General features: G+C 48.3%; 1 protein-coding gene across 1 annotated transcript in view; it reads right to left on the bottom strand.

Annotated features, from left to right (window-relative positions):
• Positions 1-7,021: 7,021 nt before the first annotated feature.
• The window catches only part of NID1 (nidogen 1), an 83,818-nt gene continuing 74,299 nt past the window's right edge, over positions 7,022-16,540 (bottom strand). Inside the window, exons 16-20 of the mRNA XM_045437276.1 lie at positions 13,477-13,648; positions 12,333-12,490; positions 10,805-10,928; positions 9,954-10,066; positions 7,022-9,049 (exon numbers count right to left, since the gene is read on the bottom strand). Of these exons, the coding sequence (XP_045293232.1) occupies positions 8,928-9,049; positions 9,954-10,066; positions 10,805-10,928; positions 12,333-12,490; positions 13,477-13,648 (689 nt within the window). The 3' untranslated portion in view covers positions 7,022-8,927. The remainder of the gene's footprint in view (positions 9,050-9,953; positions 10,067-10,804; positions 10,929-12,332; positions 12,491-13,476; positions 13,649-16,540) is intronic.

Genomic DNA, 16,540 nt, shown 5'->3' with positions numbered 1-16,540 from the left:
ACAGTATTTGTCATATATATGACAAAAGGCTAGTTAGCTTTATTTTTTTTTTAATGTTTATTTATTTTTGATAGAGACTCAGAGTGTGAGTTGGGGAGGGGTGGAGAGAGAGGGAGACACAGAATCCGAAGCAGGCTCCAGGCTCTGAGCTGTCAGCACAGAGCCCGACATGGGGCTCGAACCCATGGACCATGAGATCATGACCCGAGCTGAAGTTAGACGCTTAATGGACTGAGCCTCCCAGGTGCACCTTAACATTTTAATAATAGCAAGTCTTATTCTAGAGAAATGAGTAAGGACACTTTAAGTACAAGGGTGTTGTTATTTACCGAAGGAAGGAAGGAAGGAAGGAAGGAAGGAAGGAAGGAAGGAAGGAAAAATGAAAGGGAAAGAAAGGAAGGAAGGAAGGAAAAAAGAAAAGAAAGCAAGAAAGAAAGAAAGAAAGAAAGGAAGGAAGGAAGGAAGGAAGGAAGGAAGGAAGGAAGGAAGAAAGAAAGAAAGAAAGAAAGAAAGAAAGAAAAAAACAATGAAACATCCTAAATGTTTTTCAATAAGAGGGTTTGTGAGAGTTGATGGTCCTTTCACAGAATATAACACTATGTGGACATTAAAAGTGATGTTCATAGGGGTGCCTGGGTGGCGCAGTCGGTTAAGCGTCCGACTTCAGCCAGGTCACGATCTCGCGGTCCGTGAGTTCAAGCCCCGCGTCAGGCTGTGGGCTGATGGCTCAGAGCCTGGAGCCTGTTTCCGATTCTGTGTCTCCCTCTCTCTCTGCCCCTCCCCCGTTCATGCTCTGTCTCTCTCTGTCCCAAAAATAAATAAACGTTGAAAAAAAAAAAGTTTTAAAATAAAAAAAAAAAAAGTGATGTTCATATGCACATTTATTTAAATAGAAAACAAAAATCCCAAAAAGTATATTTAGCAGGGTCTCATTTTTTATTACACACATTTTTACAAAATACATACAACCCGGTTTTGTGTGTGTGAGTGAGTTTTCATTTCTGGGATAAGAGATCAATGTAAAGAATGGGGTGATTGCTAAATGGTGAGCTTTCTGGTGATTTCTTTTTCTTGTGCCTTACCTTGACTTTCTAATTTTCTAAATGTAAAATGTGTTGAACACAAAGACATAAAAGTAAGATACAGTAAAAATAAGTTTGTTTAAAGTATTATGTAAAAAGGCTGGTGGGAAGGATGTGTACAGTGTGGCCTAAACAGCAAACTAGATCCGGACGTGGGTTCTGCTGTGATATTTGGTGGCTGACTGACCTTTGCCAAGTTACCTCACTTTGGGCCTCAGTTTCCTGACTTGCGCAACGGGTAGATAAATGCTACTTCACAAATACAATTCTACTTCACAACGCTGAGTGCATGGCCCTGACTGGGTACCACAGTCATCTGTAAATGTTTGAGGCAGATAAGGCTTTGGGAGGAACGCCCCAGGGCTATTTGGGGGGGGGGGGATCTGCATTTAAATTGCACAGGCTTGTGCACACGGAGAAACTGCGACATTTAGATTTCCTTTGGCAGCAGATGAGGCAACTAACCAATATTGGGAAAGTTCTAGAGCAACAACATGGGAAAGCTTGAGCACCATCTTTTGGGGAAGTTATCTGGGCCTTCAGGCCTGCGAGCCTCAACCTCCACCCCACCCCCACCAGCCAAGCAGGCACGGAGAGGCTTTTCCTGCCCTCTAGTGGTCTCTTCTGGAACTGCCTTTGAGAAGACCTGCCCAGGTGGGGAACCTTCCGTCTCACTCAGGCTGCCACCTAGGCCGGGCGATTCTCAGCTACCCTTCAAGCAAACAAGAAACCAACCACAGAGCCTGTTCTTGAAGACTGTTTGGCCCTTCCATCTCTTAACTCTGGTTGTTGTTGTTGTTGAATTTTCTTTAAGTTCCGAGCAGGGGGGAGGCGTGGGGAAAAAGGAAGAAGGCCCACTGAGCGGGCCCACTCACTCTGGTGGGAGAACTGAGCCGGTAAGTGGGGGCATGGAGCCCTGCAGGGCCGGCCCACTCACTGCCCTGTCCCTCCCGTAGCGCACCTCACCCCTGCGGCAGAGAGGGCTGAGGGAGTCGCAGCAGCCCCAGCAGGCCAAGCGGCGGGGTAACGAGGCTGCAGAGTGAGGGACCGGGAGGACCACGGGACCAATGACTCCAAGAGCCACAGAGAGAGACCCCGCGAAGCCAAGCTGCCAAGCGCAGGCCCCACTGCTGGGGGTGCCAGGCCAGCCTAAGACTGAGGGGACTGGGCTGGGGGCGTCCTCAGCAGCAGGCCCACGAGCCACAGAGACTTTAGACTGGGGTCTGGGTGGGGGGAGACCCCTAAGGAAGGACCCAGCGTGACGGAGAAATCACTGAACGGAACCGGAATTCTCCCCGAGTGAGCGGTCTGCCATCGCAGGGCTCCAAGTCTGAAAATCACAACGAGCTATGGAAGAAACTGGACTTTTCGGGTACATTTTTTGGGTACATCTGTATGATTCATACCCACTAGCTACACTGTAACATGTGTCCCAGTTGGACACAAATTATGTGAGGTGATCAGGAGACAGATTTTAACTTTTTTTCCCCCCTTTGGAACGAAACTACAGACGAACATACAAGTAGAGATCACAGCGTTATGAACTGTATCAGGTAGGGTCTCGATAGGCAGGTGCGCTGGCATTAGGATAATTTGAGCGAGGTTTCACGTTACGGGTGGGGTGTGGGGAACCAGCCTGAGCTGTTACCTCCCTGACGCCCAGATTGACTAGGGGAGGAAAGGGGTTCTCGGGACCACTGGCGGGGTGTGGGGAGAGGACAGCTGGAGAGGGGCTGTGACCTCTGGTCAAGAGATACACCCGGTCCTGGGAGGGAGACTCAGCAGGGAGGGACTGGGCGGTACAGATCTGTTCTCGCTCTCTTCTTTCCCTCCTCTGCCTCCTAGGAGGCCAGGGGGCAAGGGAGTCATTATGTCATCCACGTGGTTTGGCTTCTTGGGGTTCGGATCAGGACGGGGAGAGCAGATGGACAAATGGAAAGTATCTGACATAACCCCAAGCGGAAACAGCGTATTAGGTTTCTGTTGCTGCCGTAACACGTCGCCCCACGTTTTGTGACTCAAAACGCCACCGTGGAAAGTCTCACAGCTGAGTAGATGAGACGATTAGCACGGCGTGGCTCAGGTGGGTCCTCTGCTGAGGGTCTCATCTGGCCGTGACTGTGGCATCTGCAGGACTCCACCCCTTTCTGGAGGCTCTGGGGTTAGAACCCACCTCCAGGCCCATTCAGGTTACAGCAGGACTCAGTTGCTTGTAGTCGTAGGACCGAGGTCCCAATTTGCTGGTCGCCAGCCAGGAATTGTTTTCAGCTTGTGGAGGTAACCTTGCTCCTCGCTCATAACTGCCTTCCTCCATTAAGACACCAATGTCCAGGCGGGTCCTTCCTACCCTTCAGCGTCATCTTGCCTGCTTTCTGGTTTTGCCTTAGTTGATTCTTCAACATTCCTCTTCTGTTTTGTTTTTTTTTTTTTTAATTTTTTAAAAAATATTTATTTTTTGAGAGAGACCAACTGGGCCACCCAAGTGCTCCCATTCCTCTAAGGGCCCACCTCCACTGTCCAGGATAAAGAATCCCCTGTTTTAAGGTAGTTAATAACCTTAGTTCTTTAAAAAAATTTTTTTTTTACAGTTTATTAATTTTTTGAGAGAGGCAGGCAGAGTGTGAGTGGGGGAGGGGCAGAGAGAGAGGGAGACACAGAATCTGAAGCAGGCTCCAGGCTCTGAGCTGTCAGCCTAGAGCCTAATGTGGCGCTTGAACTCACAAACTGTGAGATCATGCCCTGAACCGAAGCCCGATGCGTAACCGACTGAGCCACCCAGGCCCCCAATAACCCTAGTTCTATTTGCAAAATCCTTTCACAGAAGTACCTAGACTAGAATTCTGGAATCTATACGATGTAGCCAACTACAACAGTGATCAGCATTTTGCCAACCTTTGGTAACAAGTTTTTTTTCTTTTTTTAATTATAGTGATTTTTTTTTTTTTTTGAAAACGAAGTTTTGGGGCACCTGGGTGGTTCAGTCGGTTGAACGTCTGACTCTTGATTTTGGCTCTGGTCAGATCCCAGGGTTGTGGGGTCGAGCCCCATGTCCATTCTCTCCCTCCCTCTGCCTCTCTCCCACTCGCTCCCTCGCTCTCTCTCTCAAATTAAAAAAAAAAAAAAAAGGGGCGCCTGGGTGGCGCAGTCGGTTAAGCGTCCGACTTCAGCCAGGTCACGATCTCGCGGTCCGTGAGTTCGAGCCCCGCGTCGGGCTCTGGGCTGATGGCTCAGAGCCTGGAGCCTGTTTCTGATTCTGTGTCTCCCTCTCTCTCTGCCCCTCCCCCGTTCATGCTCTGTCTCTCTCTGTCCCAAAAATAAATAAACGTTGAAAAAAAAAATTTAAAAAAAAAAAAAAAAAAAAAAAAAAAAAAAAAAAAAAGCTTTATTGGTATATAATTCACATGCCATATACTTCACTTATTTAAAGTACACGTTTTATGGCTCTTGGTATATTACATTAATTTTTAGAAGTTGTGATAGAATATATATAACATAAAATTTGCCATTTTAACTATTTTTAAGTGTGTGATTCAGGGGCTGTAAGTACATTCACAGTGTCGTCAGGGCATCACCACCATCTACGTCCCCAACTCTTTCATTACCCTAAATAAAAACTCTGAAACCGTTAAGTGATAACTCTCTATTCCCCCTGCTACCCGCCCCGGTATTCTCTCATCTACTTTCCGTCTCTGTGAATTTGCCTATTCGAAGTACCTCACATGTGTGGAATCATGCAATATTGGTTCCTTTGTGTCTGGCTCACTTCACTTAGCATAACAACTTCAAGTTTCATCTATGTTCTTGGAAACTTTTTCCTCTTTATAGCTGAATATTTCATTGTATGAGTACATTTTATTTATCCTTTCATCTGTTGATGGGCACCCGGGTTGTTTTCGTCTTTGGTTAAGGTGAACAGGTGATACTTGTCCATGAACACTGATGGACAAGTATCCATTTGAGCCCCTGCTTTCAATTCCTCTGGGTGTCTACCTGGAAGTTATGATAATTTTCTTCTTTTTTTCAAAGTTTACTTTTGAGAGAGAGAGAGAGAGAGCATCCAATGTGGGCTCCATGCTGACAGCAGAGAGCCAGATGCGGGGCTCAAACTTACGAATCGCGAGATCATGATCTGAGCTGAAGTCGGACACTTAAGCAACTGAACCACCCAGGCGCCCCAGAAGTACTGTAATTTTCTACTCAACTTTTTGAGGAACCACAAAGCTGCCTTCCTTCCTGCTACACCAGTCTACATTTCCACTGGCTATGCACAAGGCTTCCATTTTCCAAATCCTCCTCAACACTTATTATTTTCTGGTCTTTTTTGTTTGCCTGCTTGGTTTTGGTTTTGATTTTCTGATAGCCATCCTAACTGATGTGAAGTGACATCTAATTGTGCTTCTGACTTGCATTTCCCTAATGATGAATGGTGTTGAGCATCTTTTTGTCCACTTATTGGCCATGTGTAGATTTCTTTTGAAAAAAAAAATGTTTATTCAAATCTTTTGTCCACTTTTGAATTGGGTTTTTTGTTATGGTCACTGCTGAGTTGTCGTTCTTTATATACTCTGGATACTAACCAGGATTTGCAAATACTTTCTCCCCTTCCATGGGTTGGTTGTCTTTTTGCTGTCTTAGTTGTGTCCTTTGGTGCACAGAAGTTTTTAATTTTGAAGACCGATCTATTTGTTTTTCTTTTGAGGTTTGGGCTTTTGATGTCATCTGCAAGAAACCATTGTCAAATCTAAGGTCCTCAAGACTTTTTCCATGTGCTGGCCCCCCAACAATTAAAAGCAGCAGTCAGCAATCAGAACACACAACCCTGATTTTTGGAGAACAAGGTCCTTATGGCCCACCCTGGCCCCAGCAATGCCACTCTAGGAGCTTGGGCTGCTGTCCCCTCTGCCCCACAGTGGGGCTGCATGACGGCGGATGGCCACCACGACTCAGGAAAAGCTGAAATTGACCGAAATTCAGCAGCCTCTTCATCAAGCTCTCCCTGGGGTGCAGCTGTGTTTTCCTACATCTAGAGATCCAAAGTAGTTCATGCAGACAGTTCCTGCCAGTGCAGTCCTTGTCTTGGTAGAGATGTATCTCCGGACCACCCCACTCTACCACCTGCCCTGATGTACCCTTTAGGTAACTAGGTTTTATGAACCTAAAACACTGTAAGTTTTAGCCCAAACAGAAGCTGTCCCCTTTAGGAAGTTCATGTTGGCAGGCTGTCACTGGTCCCATGGATGCTGTCATGTCCCACGGGTACCAGTTCCCTTCTGCCTACAACAGCAGCTCTGAGCATCATCACCCCTGCAACTTCTGAGCCCCCCTTCGCTCTATCCAGGTCAAAGCCCCATTCCCATCCCACCCAAGGGCCAGCACGGAACAGTCCAGGGATCTCAGGCCACGGTCAGTGCCAGGAAAGTGTCTTTGTTCCTTCTGGAGGTGAGGAGAGGGAAAAGAAAAAAACACAGCTCATCTTCAGAACTGAGTTAGGAAACTCTATTGCCTGCGGTTGAAGAACAGTTTTCTAGAACATGAAAACAATGTCCAAAAGGGTGGTTTGGGGTCCCTGGTAGAATGATTTTTTAATTCAATAAGCCCCTAAGTCTTTTGTGGGAAACAAACCACCCCTTGTAACACTGGGGGTGCCACAGATTTTGCAGATTTTTTTAAAAGAGTTTTATTTATTTGAGAGAGAGTGAGAGAGAGAGAGAGAGAGAGAGAGAGAATCCCAAGCAGGTTCCACACTGTCAGTGCAGAGCCCAATGCAGGGCTCGAACTCACAAACTGTGAGATCATGACCTGAGTCAAAATCAAGAGTGGGACGCTTAACCCACTGAGCCACCCAGACACCCCAAGATTTTGCAGATTATTAAATGGCGATCTTCTCATTGTGAATCAGCCCCCAACATTAAATCTCTTTATTCAAAAAGCATAAAGACTCTTTTTTATGAAAAAAATTTTATTTTCTGCACTGATATTTATACAACTGTAAACTCAAGGAATCATCCAATACTTGTAAAAATCTGGGGGGAACAGTTAATAAGCACCTTCAGTGGTTTCCACAGTTTAAGAATTTACCGTCTGAAAACTTTTAGAATGAATCTAGTAGAATGAATAAAATAGTTAAAAAAAATTATACAAAATCATGACAAACATTTGATATAGAGGGCTTGATATGGAATGATAAATATAAAAAGGTGAAACTAATTCATGGGGCTGAGCTGGATAAAAGACCCACACGTTCCCCAAACTGCGTGATTCTCGGGAATGTGTTTGGCTCTCAGAAGGAACTCCAATCATTCAGGGCAAGGCTCGTTCCCGGTCCAGGCTCCATTGTGATGCCACAGCACATGAGGACAAAGTGAGGAGGGGATACCGGCTGGAGGGGTGATGAGTGTACTGAGGTTTGCAGATAAGGGAAGGACCTCTTCCCCAAGGAGAAAAACAAACAAATTCTTCCACGTCCTCAAGCGAAGGTGTCCTCTGGCAAAACGTGCCATTTTCTCTTTGAAGAGTTTTTCTTCTTGCCGTTGCTAAATACCTTCTTCTCCCCTTTCCTCTTGGGTTTTCCACTCCTGCTCCTGACCAACCTCTTTGTGACACTTTCTCCTGAGCCTTCTCTGCGCCCTTACCCCAATCTTTACAGATTCCATCTCCTGATGCCCCACTTTCAATCCAAAATTCCTACTGTTTTGCACCTCGGGATGGCAGCTGATAAAAAGATAACACTAGCTGCTCGTACGGCCAGGAGATGTTTCTAAACAAACTGTGGAAACATAAACATGAAATGTGGCGACGGTCCCTTGAATTACACCAATGAGCAATAACGGGTCTGGGTCAGGAATATAAATACTCACTCTGGCCCCTGTAGGTGGGAACACAGCCAGCAAGAGCCATGAACAGAGGGGGAAACAAAGGAGACACGGGCTCATGCTGACTGACTGTAGGTTGGCTCTCAGCAGTGGAGGTGGGAGATGAAGGCCTATAGACCCGCCACCACTGGCACCAGCCCCCAGTGGGGCCATGCTGCTCCAGAGACCAGATGCTCGGATCCAGGTGCTTTGGGCAAAGTGGGATCGTTTGGTATCCAATGGTGTAATTTAAGGCACATCCAAGAATCCTCGTCCTCAAAACCCGACTCTACGTGTTGAAATTCCTACCACTGGACACTCCTTTGATTGCAGGGCTTGGCCTACCAAGGGCTGCTGCCGAAATGCCAGTCACTTATCTGGGAGGGAATGCTGATGATCGACCATACGTATCCACATGGCCCTAAGACCAGGTGGGTTTTGAACAAAACGGCAGGGCTCGCTCACTATGATGGGGGCCTTGGGCAGGATGCAGGTGGTATAGAACTTGGGAGTAAAAAGCGAGGAGCATGAAGAGGGAAATCAGAGCACCAAGAGAAACAAAGAGGGGGAGGGTTAACTCCCTTCTTCATTCACGGCCTTGCCCAGGTGGCCCTGGCTGGTGCGTCGGGGAGTTAACAGGATGGTGGGTGTGTCAGAGTGAGGCTGAGCTTATAAGGCCACAGGGGGAGGGGGCAGCTCAGGCCTGGGTGGGCCCTGCTCATCACCAGGGGGATAAACTGGGGACAGTTTCCAGGGCACTGGAATGGGCACATAATCCGGAGTCGGGGTTTTCTGTCTTTGTGGAGGGGGAAGGGGCTTTCCCATTCCAGAAGCCGGGGGCATATGTTTTGGGGAACAGTGAGGGGAATACTGTCGGGGCTCAGGCTGGGTAGGACCTGGGCCTGATCGCCACCAGGTGGGACAGTTTTCAGTCTGGACCCTTTCAAGTAGGGTGACGCTGAGTACCTGCCGAGGGAACGAGGCCTTCTTGTCTTCATTTCCGCTCGATGCAGTCAACTCCCAGGGTGTTGTCAGGGCAACGGCAGGTCCTGCTTCCGGGGGTGGCCAAGCAGAGGTGGGTGCAGCCACCATTGTTCACCGAGCAGTAGTTGTGACCTGGGAAAGGCAGAGGTCAGTCCAACAGCCATCTAAGAGAAGAGCCCGCCCATCAGTCCCCTTCTCGGTTTCTAGGAGACCAAGCGTGTGGGTGCTTCCAGATGGATTTGCCAGAGGGCAAAAACACTGATTTCTGAGTTGGGGACTGTGCGGATTTACCATGAACGTTATCGACGGTCTCAGGGAGGGTCGGAATTCCGACTCTGGTTGTAACACGCAGCTGGAGTTTTCAAGCACAGAGGGCTCTCTGTCTAGCTTGTCCACTCGGCTTTGCACTGGCCTCGGGGAGGTGGGGAGCCAAGGAGGGTGAGGGAGGGGAGAGGTCTCCCAAGAGGCAACACAGCAGGTCCTGGAGCCAGGCTGCCTGCCTGACCCTCCTGCTGCACCACTGTGAGCCCTGTGACTTCGGGCCAGTGGCTTCCGTGTCCTTATGCATAAAATGGGCACACAAATAGTACCTGCCTCGTGCGGTCGCCATGAGGATTAAGCGAACTAGCGAACACAAGGCACTTAGCACACCGCGTTCACATATGTAAAGGACCCAGCTCACGGTGAGCACCTTGTCCGTGTCTGTGATTATTATTAGAGGTAATTACTATTGTGGCTGTTAGGCCAAGTGGAGGGACCCTTAAAGCCACAGAGACCGTAACACGGATGTTCCTATTTGGAACCCGGAGACCACATACTTCTAGACCCGGCCCAAGATTCAATACTTTTCCTCCCCCTTGTCCACGGTATTGACTTGGCTCACTTATTAAACAATGCAGGCCCTCGAGGGAAGGGAGTGCGTCTCGCCTGCCATGTGACCAGGGCAGGTGGAGGCCCCACGGGCAGCAGGCAGGGTGGAGGCATGGAGCCACAGAGCATCCCTGGCCCCTGAACGGCAAGAGCACGGGGGAGTTACCTTGGGGACACTGAGACAGGGCCGTGGTGACACCGTACAGCCGGGTCTGCTTGTGGGGGTGGAAGGTATCCGTCTCTTTGGAAATGGCGAGATCTACAGCAACCACAGAACTCCTACAAAACACCAAAGGGCAGCAAATAAAGACACATCCGGTGGCTCCAACCTTCTGTCTACTGGGCAGCGTCTTCTGGGGTTTTGGGGATAAACTGGAGGCCGTGAAGGGACACGCTGGGCTCACTTCCTAGCCATCCTCCCCTCCTCCTGTGGTGGGAACAAGCCTGCATTTCTCTGGCCTCTTTAAAAAAAAAAAAAAAAAAAAAAAAAAAAAAAAAGGACAAAGTTGAGCTAGCTCTGCCCCTCAGCTCTAAATTCCAGACTGGGAAATCGGCTTTCTCTCCAGATGCCGTGGCCACAGCTGCTTCCTCCTTTTTGCAGGAAGGGGTGGTCAAGAAGGGGCTGTGGGAATGTCGCAGTTTAAATAGAATGAAGTGCGGGCACGGGGTAGGCAGGGAGCCCGCCGGCCAAGTGAGCCTGGGCCAGCTCCTGGGGGAAGAACAGACAGGCTCACGAAGTCCAAGTTCACAGACCTGAAGCTGCCCATCCGGGAGCCCTGGGATGGTAAACGGCCCCTCCTGGCCCCCAAGGAGCCCGGCCCTCACCCTCCTACGCCCTCCCCTCCTGACGGGCAGAAGGGCGAGGCACAGGGCAGGTATCCTGGAAGGTCAAGCCGAGAGGCCACATGGGAAGGGCCTGGCCTCCCCGAGACAGGGTGGCAGGCTCCTGCTCCCCCGCCACCACATACCCGGCCCCCACCCTCCCCCCTGCCCCCCACACTGCAACAGCTCACGTACATCTTCCAGTCTGTGTAATACAGATGCTTCCCGTAGCTCGTAACAGCAAAAGGATACTGGAGCCCTTCAAGAACCTTCCGTCTGCTCGGCTGCCCGGGCTTCAGACATTCCACCCGACTGGTGCCTGTGTGGAGCAAAGACAAGCCGTTCATAGAAGAAATGGCCCCTTGGTGTCAAAACGAGGAACGGAGGCAAGGGTGACAGAAAGTCAGCCTTACGATGACAGATCCCGGAGAACACACATGACTTGCTCTTCAACAGCAGAAAGCGGTCTCCTCATCCTGCCTTGCCCCTCTCACTGGTCAACACCCACCTCCGCTGGGGAACCCATACCTGGTTCCCATGTGGGCTGGGCAGAGGACCATTCCTTGTCCCGCCCATTCCCAGAGCAGCTGGGGACCCGGTGGGAACGAGGACGTCTTCCAGCTCTCGCTCAAGTCCCTACGCTCCCCCTGAAGCCTCCCAGGCCCTCCCTCCCTGCAGTCAGAGCTCTTAACAACTGCTAACCTGCACCTCGGCTGCAGCCCCGCACAGCCTCCTATCAGTGCCTACACTGGGGCCAGCTCCCGGCTTGCATTTTGATTTAATTATGCGTGCTTCCCTCCTGTGGTACAGTCCCTGCACCGCCCCCCACCCCGGCCCTGAGCACCTGACAGTATTGGGAACAGGGCAGGTGCTCCACAGGCACTCGAGGGATGACTGACCTGCTCCCCGACAGAGCCCACATCCCTCCCCTGAGGGACACCCCAGGCCAGGGGCTCACATCAGGACTCCATGCCTCTCTTCCCTGGCTCCACAAGTCTTGCCCGAGCCCTTGGGGAACAGATGCAAGTGACAGGATGGAAGTCACAAATTGCATAATGCAGAGATAATAATAGGATGAGAACAACTCTAAGGGTCAGCAAACTTGTTCTCAAACGGCCAGACAGTAATTAATTTAGCTTTTGTGGGCCAAGAGGCAAAATCGAGGACACTATGGAGGCATTTATTTATGGAACCTTTTAAAATGTAACATTTAAAAATGTAAAACCCAGGGGTGCCTGGGTGGCTCAGTCAGTTAAGCGTCTGACTCTTGATCTCGGCTCAGGTCATGATCTCACGGTTCATGAGTTCGAGCCCCACGTCAGGCTCCGTGCTGACAGCATGGAGCCTGCTTGGGATTCTGTCTCTCTCTCTCTTTCTCTGTTGCTCTCCTGCTCTCTCTCAAAACAATGAATAAATAAAAACCATTTATAGCACCTGACTCGTACCAAAACAGGCGGCTGGCTGGATGTGGCTCACGGGCCAGGATTGGCTGACCCCTGATTTAAAGATGGAACACTTGCCCTGGACGCCGTCAAGCCTATAGAAACCATGCATTTCAGAGCAAAGACAGGCAGCTGATTTTTGTGTAGGAAAGTAAAACAGGTATCTTATACTCTCTTCCCCCTAACAGATCCCAGCCTACAGTGGGTGAGAATAACTGTTTAGGTTAAAAGGAAAAAGCACTGTTGCAACCCCAGCAGCCAGGCGCGGGGCTCTTCGTCACCTGCGTCCACCCAGCAGAGCTGAGCCGAGTAGGCATCGAATGTAAGCCCGTTGGGCAGGCCCAGATCATCCTGCACCAGAATCCTCCGGTTTGTGCCGTCCATATAGGAAGTTTCGATTTTGGGGCTTTCTCTGTTCCAGTCTGTCCAATAAAGGTTCCTGCAGGAGGAAAAGGAAGGGAAAGAGGAACAACAAAGATGTTATAAGAGGAATAACAAAGAAAGAACAAAGATGGATAAGAAAAATTTTATTAAAAAAAAAAAACTTTAAGAGAACCCACGATGAACACATTAAAACCCAGGATGGCTAAAAGGGGTCTGGAGGTGATAAGACACCTTTTCCTTTGCAGGAGATACTTGGGTTTGGTTCTTGGTTTGAGTTTGGTTATTCTGGTACTAATGACCTCACTTTCCTTAAACGTAACTGATACAGCGTATCTCCATAAAGCTATTTAAAAGAACAACACAAAACAACACACACCTGAGATAAACATCTGGGGATTCCTACATGCTGTCACTACACAGGGGTGCATAGTGGACCCAGGGGCTCGGGCACAGAAGCAGATGTTGACAGAGTTGGTGGCTGAGGTGTCTGCCATAGGGGGGGGAGGTGGCCAAGCGGCCACAGAATTGGGGGTGTGGTCTCACAGGGAAGGAATCACAGCGTAAGGTGCAAAAGGTCTCGCAGGTAAGATTTAAAACTAACTGTAGGGAAAAGAAAAAAAAGCATTGATGTGATGACAAAACCCCCAGGAAGGGGTCTCCAAGGTGTCCATGCTATGTGGGTCTCAGCCCCAGGGGTACATTTATGCCACTTGGACACCATTCTGGGGCTGGTACAAGGCAAGTGTTTATCCACATTCGACTCAAATGGAAATACCCGATTTCTGAGCCGTGAACTTAGAAAGTCCCTTCCTAAAAGATTTACAAGTAGAACATGGTTGATCAAGTCCATGGTCACAGGGAACTGTAATAAATGTTCTGGCATTTCACAATGCGTATCTGTAAGGCACCAACTGTAGACCTGTTCATCCTGGAACTCATTCACTTCAGGAGACTGATGCTGGCATTAGAGCCTGACATTTGACAGTATCTGAAAGAGCAGTTGCAAGTCGAATAGATTTACACAGATTTACACAAAGATACCCTCTCACGGAATCCGTTACGATGCCTCTGGGATTCACCAAGTCAGTCTCAAACAGCACCCGGCGCTGGGTCCCATCCAGCTTTGCAACTTCTATTCGATCCAAGTGAGAATCAGTCCAGAAAATGTTGCGGCCAAGATGGTCGAGGGCAATGCCTTCTGGGCTTCCAAGATCTAGAATCAAACACGGCATACTTCTGGGTTTTTAAAGCAAGTTAAGATTAGGTTTTGTGGATTACTCAGTGTTATTCCCCTCGGTGTTCAATCCTTGCACTTTGGAAAAACAAATGGGAACATGAAATGCATGTTGCTGATCAGATGAGCCACAGTCAAACTGACAATGTCACTCGTTCACTCGGCAGACATCTCGTTATGTACCAAGCCCATAATGACGCCTAAGTGGTGGCCCTGGTTTCCAGGAACTTGCAACCAATCTCAATTCAGACTGAGTTTTGGTTTTATGGGAACGTGGAGGGAGACACTAGACTTAGCCTGGGGAGACCCGGGAGGGATTTCTGAGGGAGACAACACCTCGTAAAGCTGGCTCCCCAAGGACCCACAGGAGTTTGTCAGGCAAAGATCCTGGATGCGGGCTTCCAGGGAGTGGGAGAAGATTGGATACAGCATGATTTTGTATGGCTGGAGTCCATGAGGACGGGAGAGTGCCCAGAGATGAAGTTAGGATGCCCGTGTTAAAGAGCTTCGAGCTTAACCCGCAAGCATGGGGGGGGGGGGTGCATAGAAAAATACAACAAATCCATACACCTTGTTCATTAGTTATTGGGGGAAGAGGGTCATCTCAGAGGAGTAACTGCAAGAAATCACAGCTGTTACTACTTTTGCACAGGTATCAGGAGTACAAAGAAGGGGTGTCAGTGATCGCATATAGCACTCCCAGAAAGTCCTCACTAGGTTTTAAGTAACTGATTTCCAAGCCAGGGCTGCCACAGAGTAAGCCAGCCGCAACAGGAACCTTCAGAGCCACAGAACTAATGGTTTCCGGACTATAAATAAAAGCAAATGAAACATCAGAACCCCACCAGGGTTTTAGTAGTGTCACTTAGGATTCCCTCCTCTCTACTGATCAGAGAACTGAAGGTCACTTAGTATGGCTGGAAGTGTAAGCAGGAGGCAGAAGAGGCCAAGGATGAAGCCATCCTACCCGAGGGATCCTGGATATGAGGAAATCATGCCCACATGTGTTCTTTCATCAGCGTGGAAATGGTTCAGAATGTCCACTCTCTCGTTCAGCCTCCACTAGACTCCTAATATGACCATGACCCTGGATGCTGGAAACACCACAGCCCCGTCCACCGGAAAGGACCCCAGCCAGAGCAGTTTGTTAAGAATTAGAAACAGCACTCAAACAGGATTTTTGTTATTCAAACCAAAAGTAGAGATTTATAAAGTATGAAACTGTTTCCCACGTCCCTAGAGGTGAAGGGACAGCGAGCCTGACCTCCAAAGACCCCTTCCGACTTTCAGACAAAGGTAGAATAAATCATTCTGGGGGTGTATCTGGAATGAGCACATTCTCTGCCAGGACACCAGTCACTCAGACACACAGACAGAAGAGTGGGGGAGAAAAGGCTGTTCAGTGACAGTACTTTGCAAGATATCCAGAGGAACCCAGAAACTCCATGTCTCTCTGGTTCCTTATCAACAGCTCTGATCCTGACCTCAAACCCAAGAGCGATCAAACCTCCTCCAACCAGGAAAACACTACTTTATGAACTATCATGCCAAAGGAAAGGTCTGGAAAGCCTCCCCCTTTACTGTGCAGTCAGGGCAATTAGGGAAGACAGCAAGGCAATATATTCCACACTGCTGATGTCAAAAGGAAACAGATGATGATCCTGATTAAAGATGTTTGGTTAGGAGTTTAACTCAAGGAAAGAAAGAGAAGCTTAGGATTCAGGCTGCATGAACTAGAGAGGAGATACATACCCCCTCTTCCACTCACTAGGGATGCACCAACCTGGACCACAATGAAGATTTAAGTGGAAGTTTCTTTCTCCTTTATTTAAATATTTTAAAAATTATTTTTCAATAACTATTTTTATTTGTAAATAAAAGAAAATTTATTCCCAGTGATCTTTCTTCTACAAAGATCGCATTCTAGTTTAATTCTGTGTTTTCACAGTGGACTTTTGGCCTGGAATGTTTCTTACTGTGCTTAAAGCTTTCTTGGATAATGATCAGTTCCAGAAGCAACAGGAAATAGCAATGATGACCTATTCCCCTTTTCCACTGGGTTTTGAAGTCAAATCACAGACAATAGCAACAACATTTTTAACACACACACACACACACACACACACACACGATGCAAAAAGGCATTTTCAAAATTCTGCTCATTAAACGAAACCATGAAAACTACCAGACATTATTTAAATAGCATGTCAGCTTCCAGAAAAGGAGTCAGGGTCTATGTCCAAAGCTAGACATATTTAACTCAACCTCAGCCTGGTTCCTGTTGATCATCTTTTGTGAAGGAGCCAAGAAAGGAAAAAAACTGCCCCATAGGCACCCTTCCGCAACATCAATTGTTAGAGAAACATTAAATTGGAAGTGGGAAAAGTGACACTCAGCCCCAAGTAAAAAGAAATACTGAACGAGGCTCATACATTTTGAAATCGTACCTTTGATTTGAGTGTTTTGCAGAGGAAACAAGATGATTTTATACAACTATCATTGGCATAACAATGTCTTTCTTTCTTTCTTTCTTTCTTTCTTTCTTTCTTTCTTTCTTTCTTTCTTTCTTTCTTTCTTTCTTCCTTCCTTCCTTCCTTCCTTCCTTCCTTCCTTCCTTCCTTTCTTTTTTTATTTTAGGGATAGGGAACACAAGCAGGGGAGAGGGGCAGAGGGAGAGAAAGAGAGAATTCCGAGCAGGCTTCACAATCAGCACAGAGCCTGATGCCGGGCTTAATCCCATGACCCCACCCTGGGAACATGACCTGAGCCAAAATCAAGAGTTGGATGTTCAACCGACTGAGTCACCCAAGCGCCCCCACGATGTCTTTCGATTGAAAATACCTGCAAGTCAGCTGCTGAGTTACTGACTTA

This window comes from Leopardus geoffroyi, chromosome D2 (assembly GCF_018350155.1).
Source record: "Leopardus geoffroyi isolate Oge1 chromosome D2, O.geoffroyi_Oge1_pat1.0, whole genome shotgun sequence".
Lineage (NCBI taxonomy): Eukaryota > Metazoa > Chordata > Mammalia > Carnivora > Felidae > Leopardus > Leopardus geoffroyi.
Note: the sequence above shows the minus strand (reverse complement) of the source record. Positions and strands in the feature narration are given on the sequence as shown.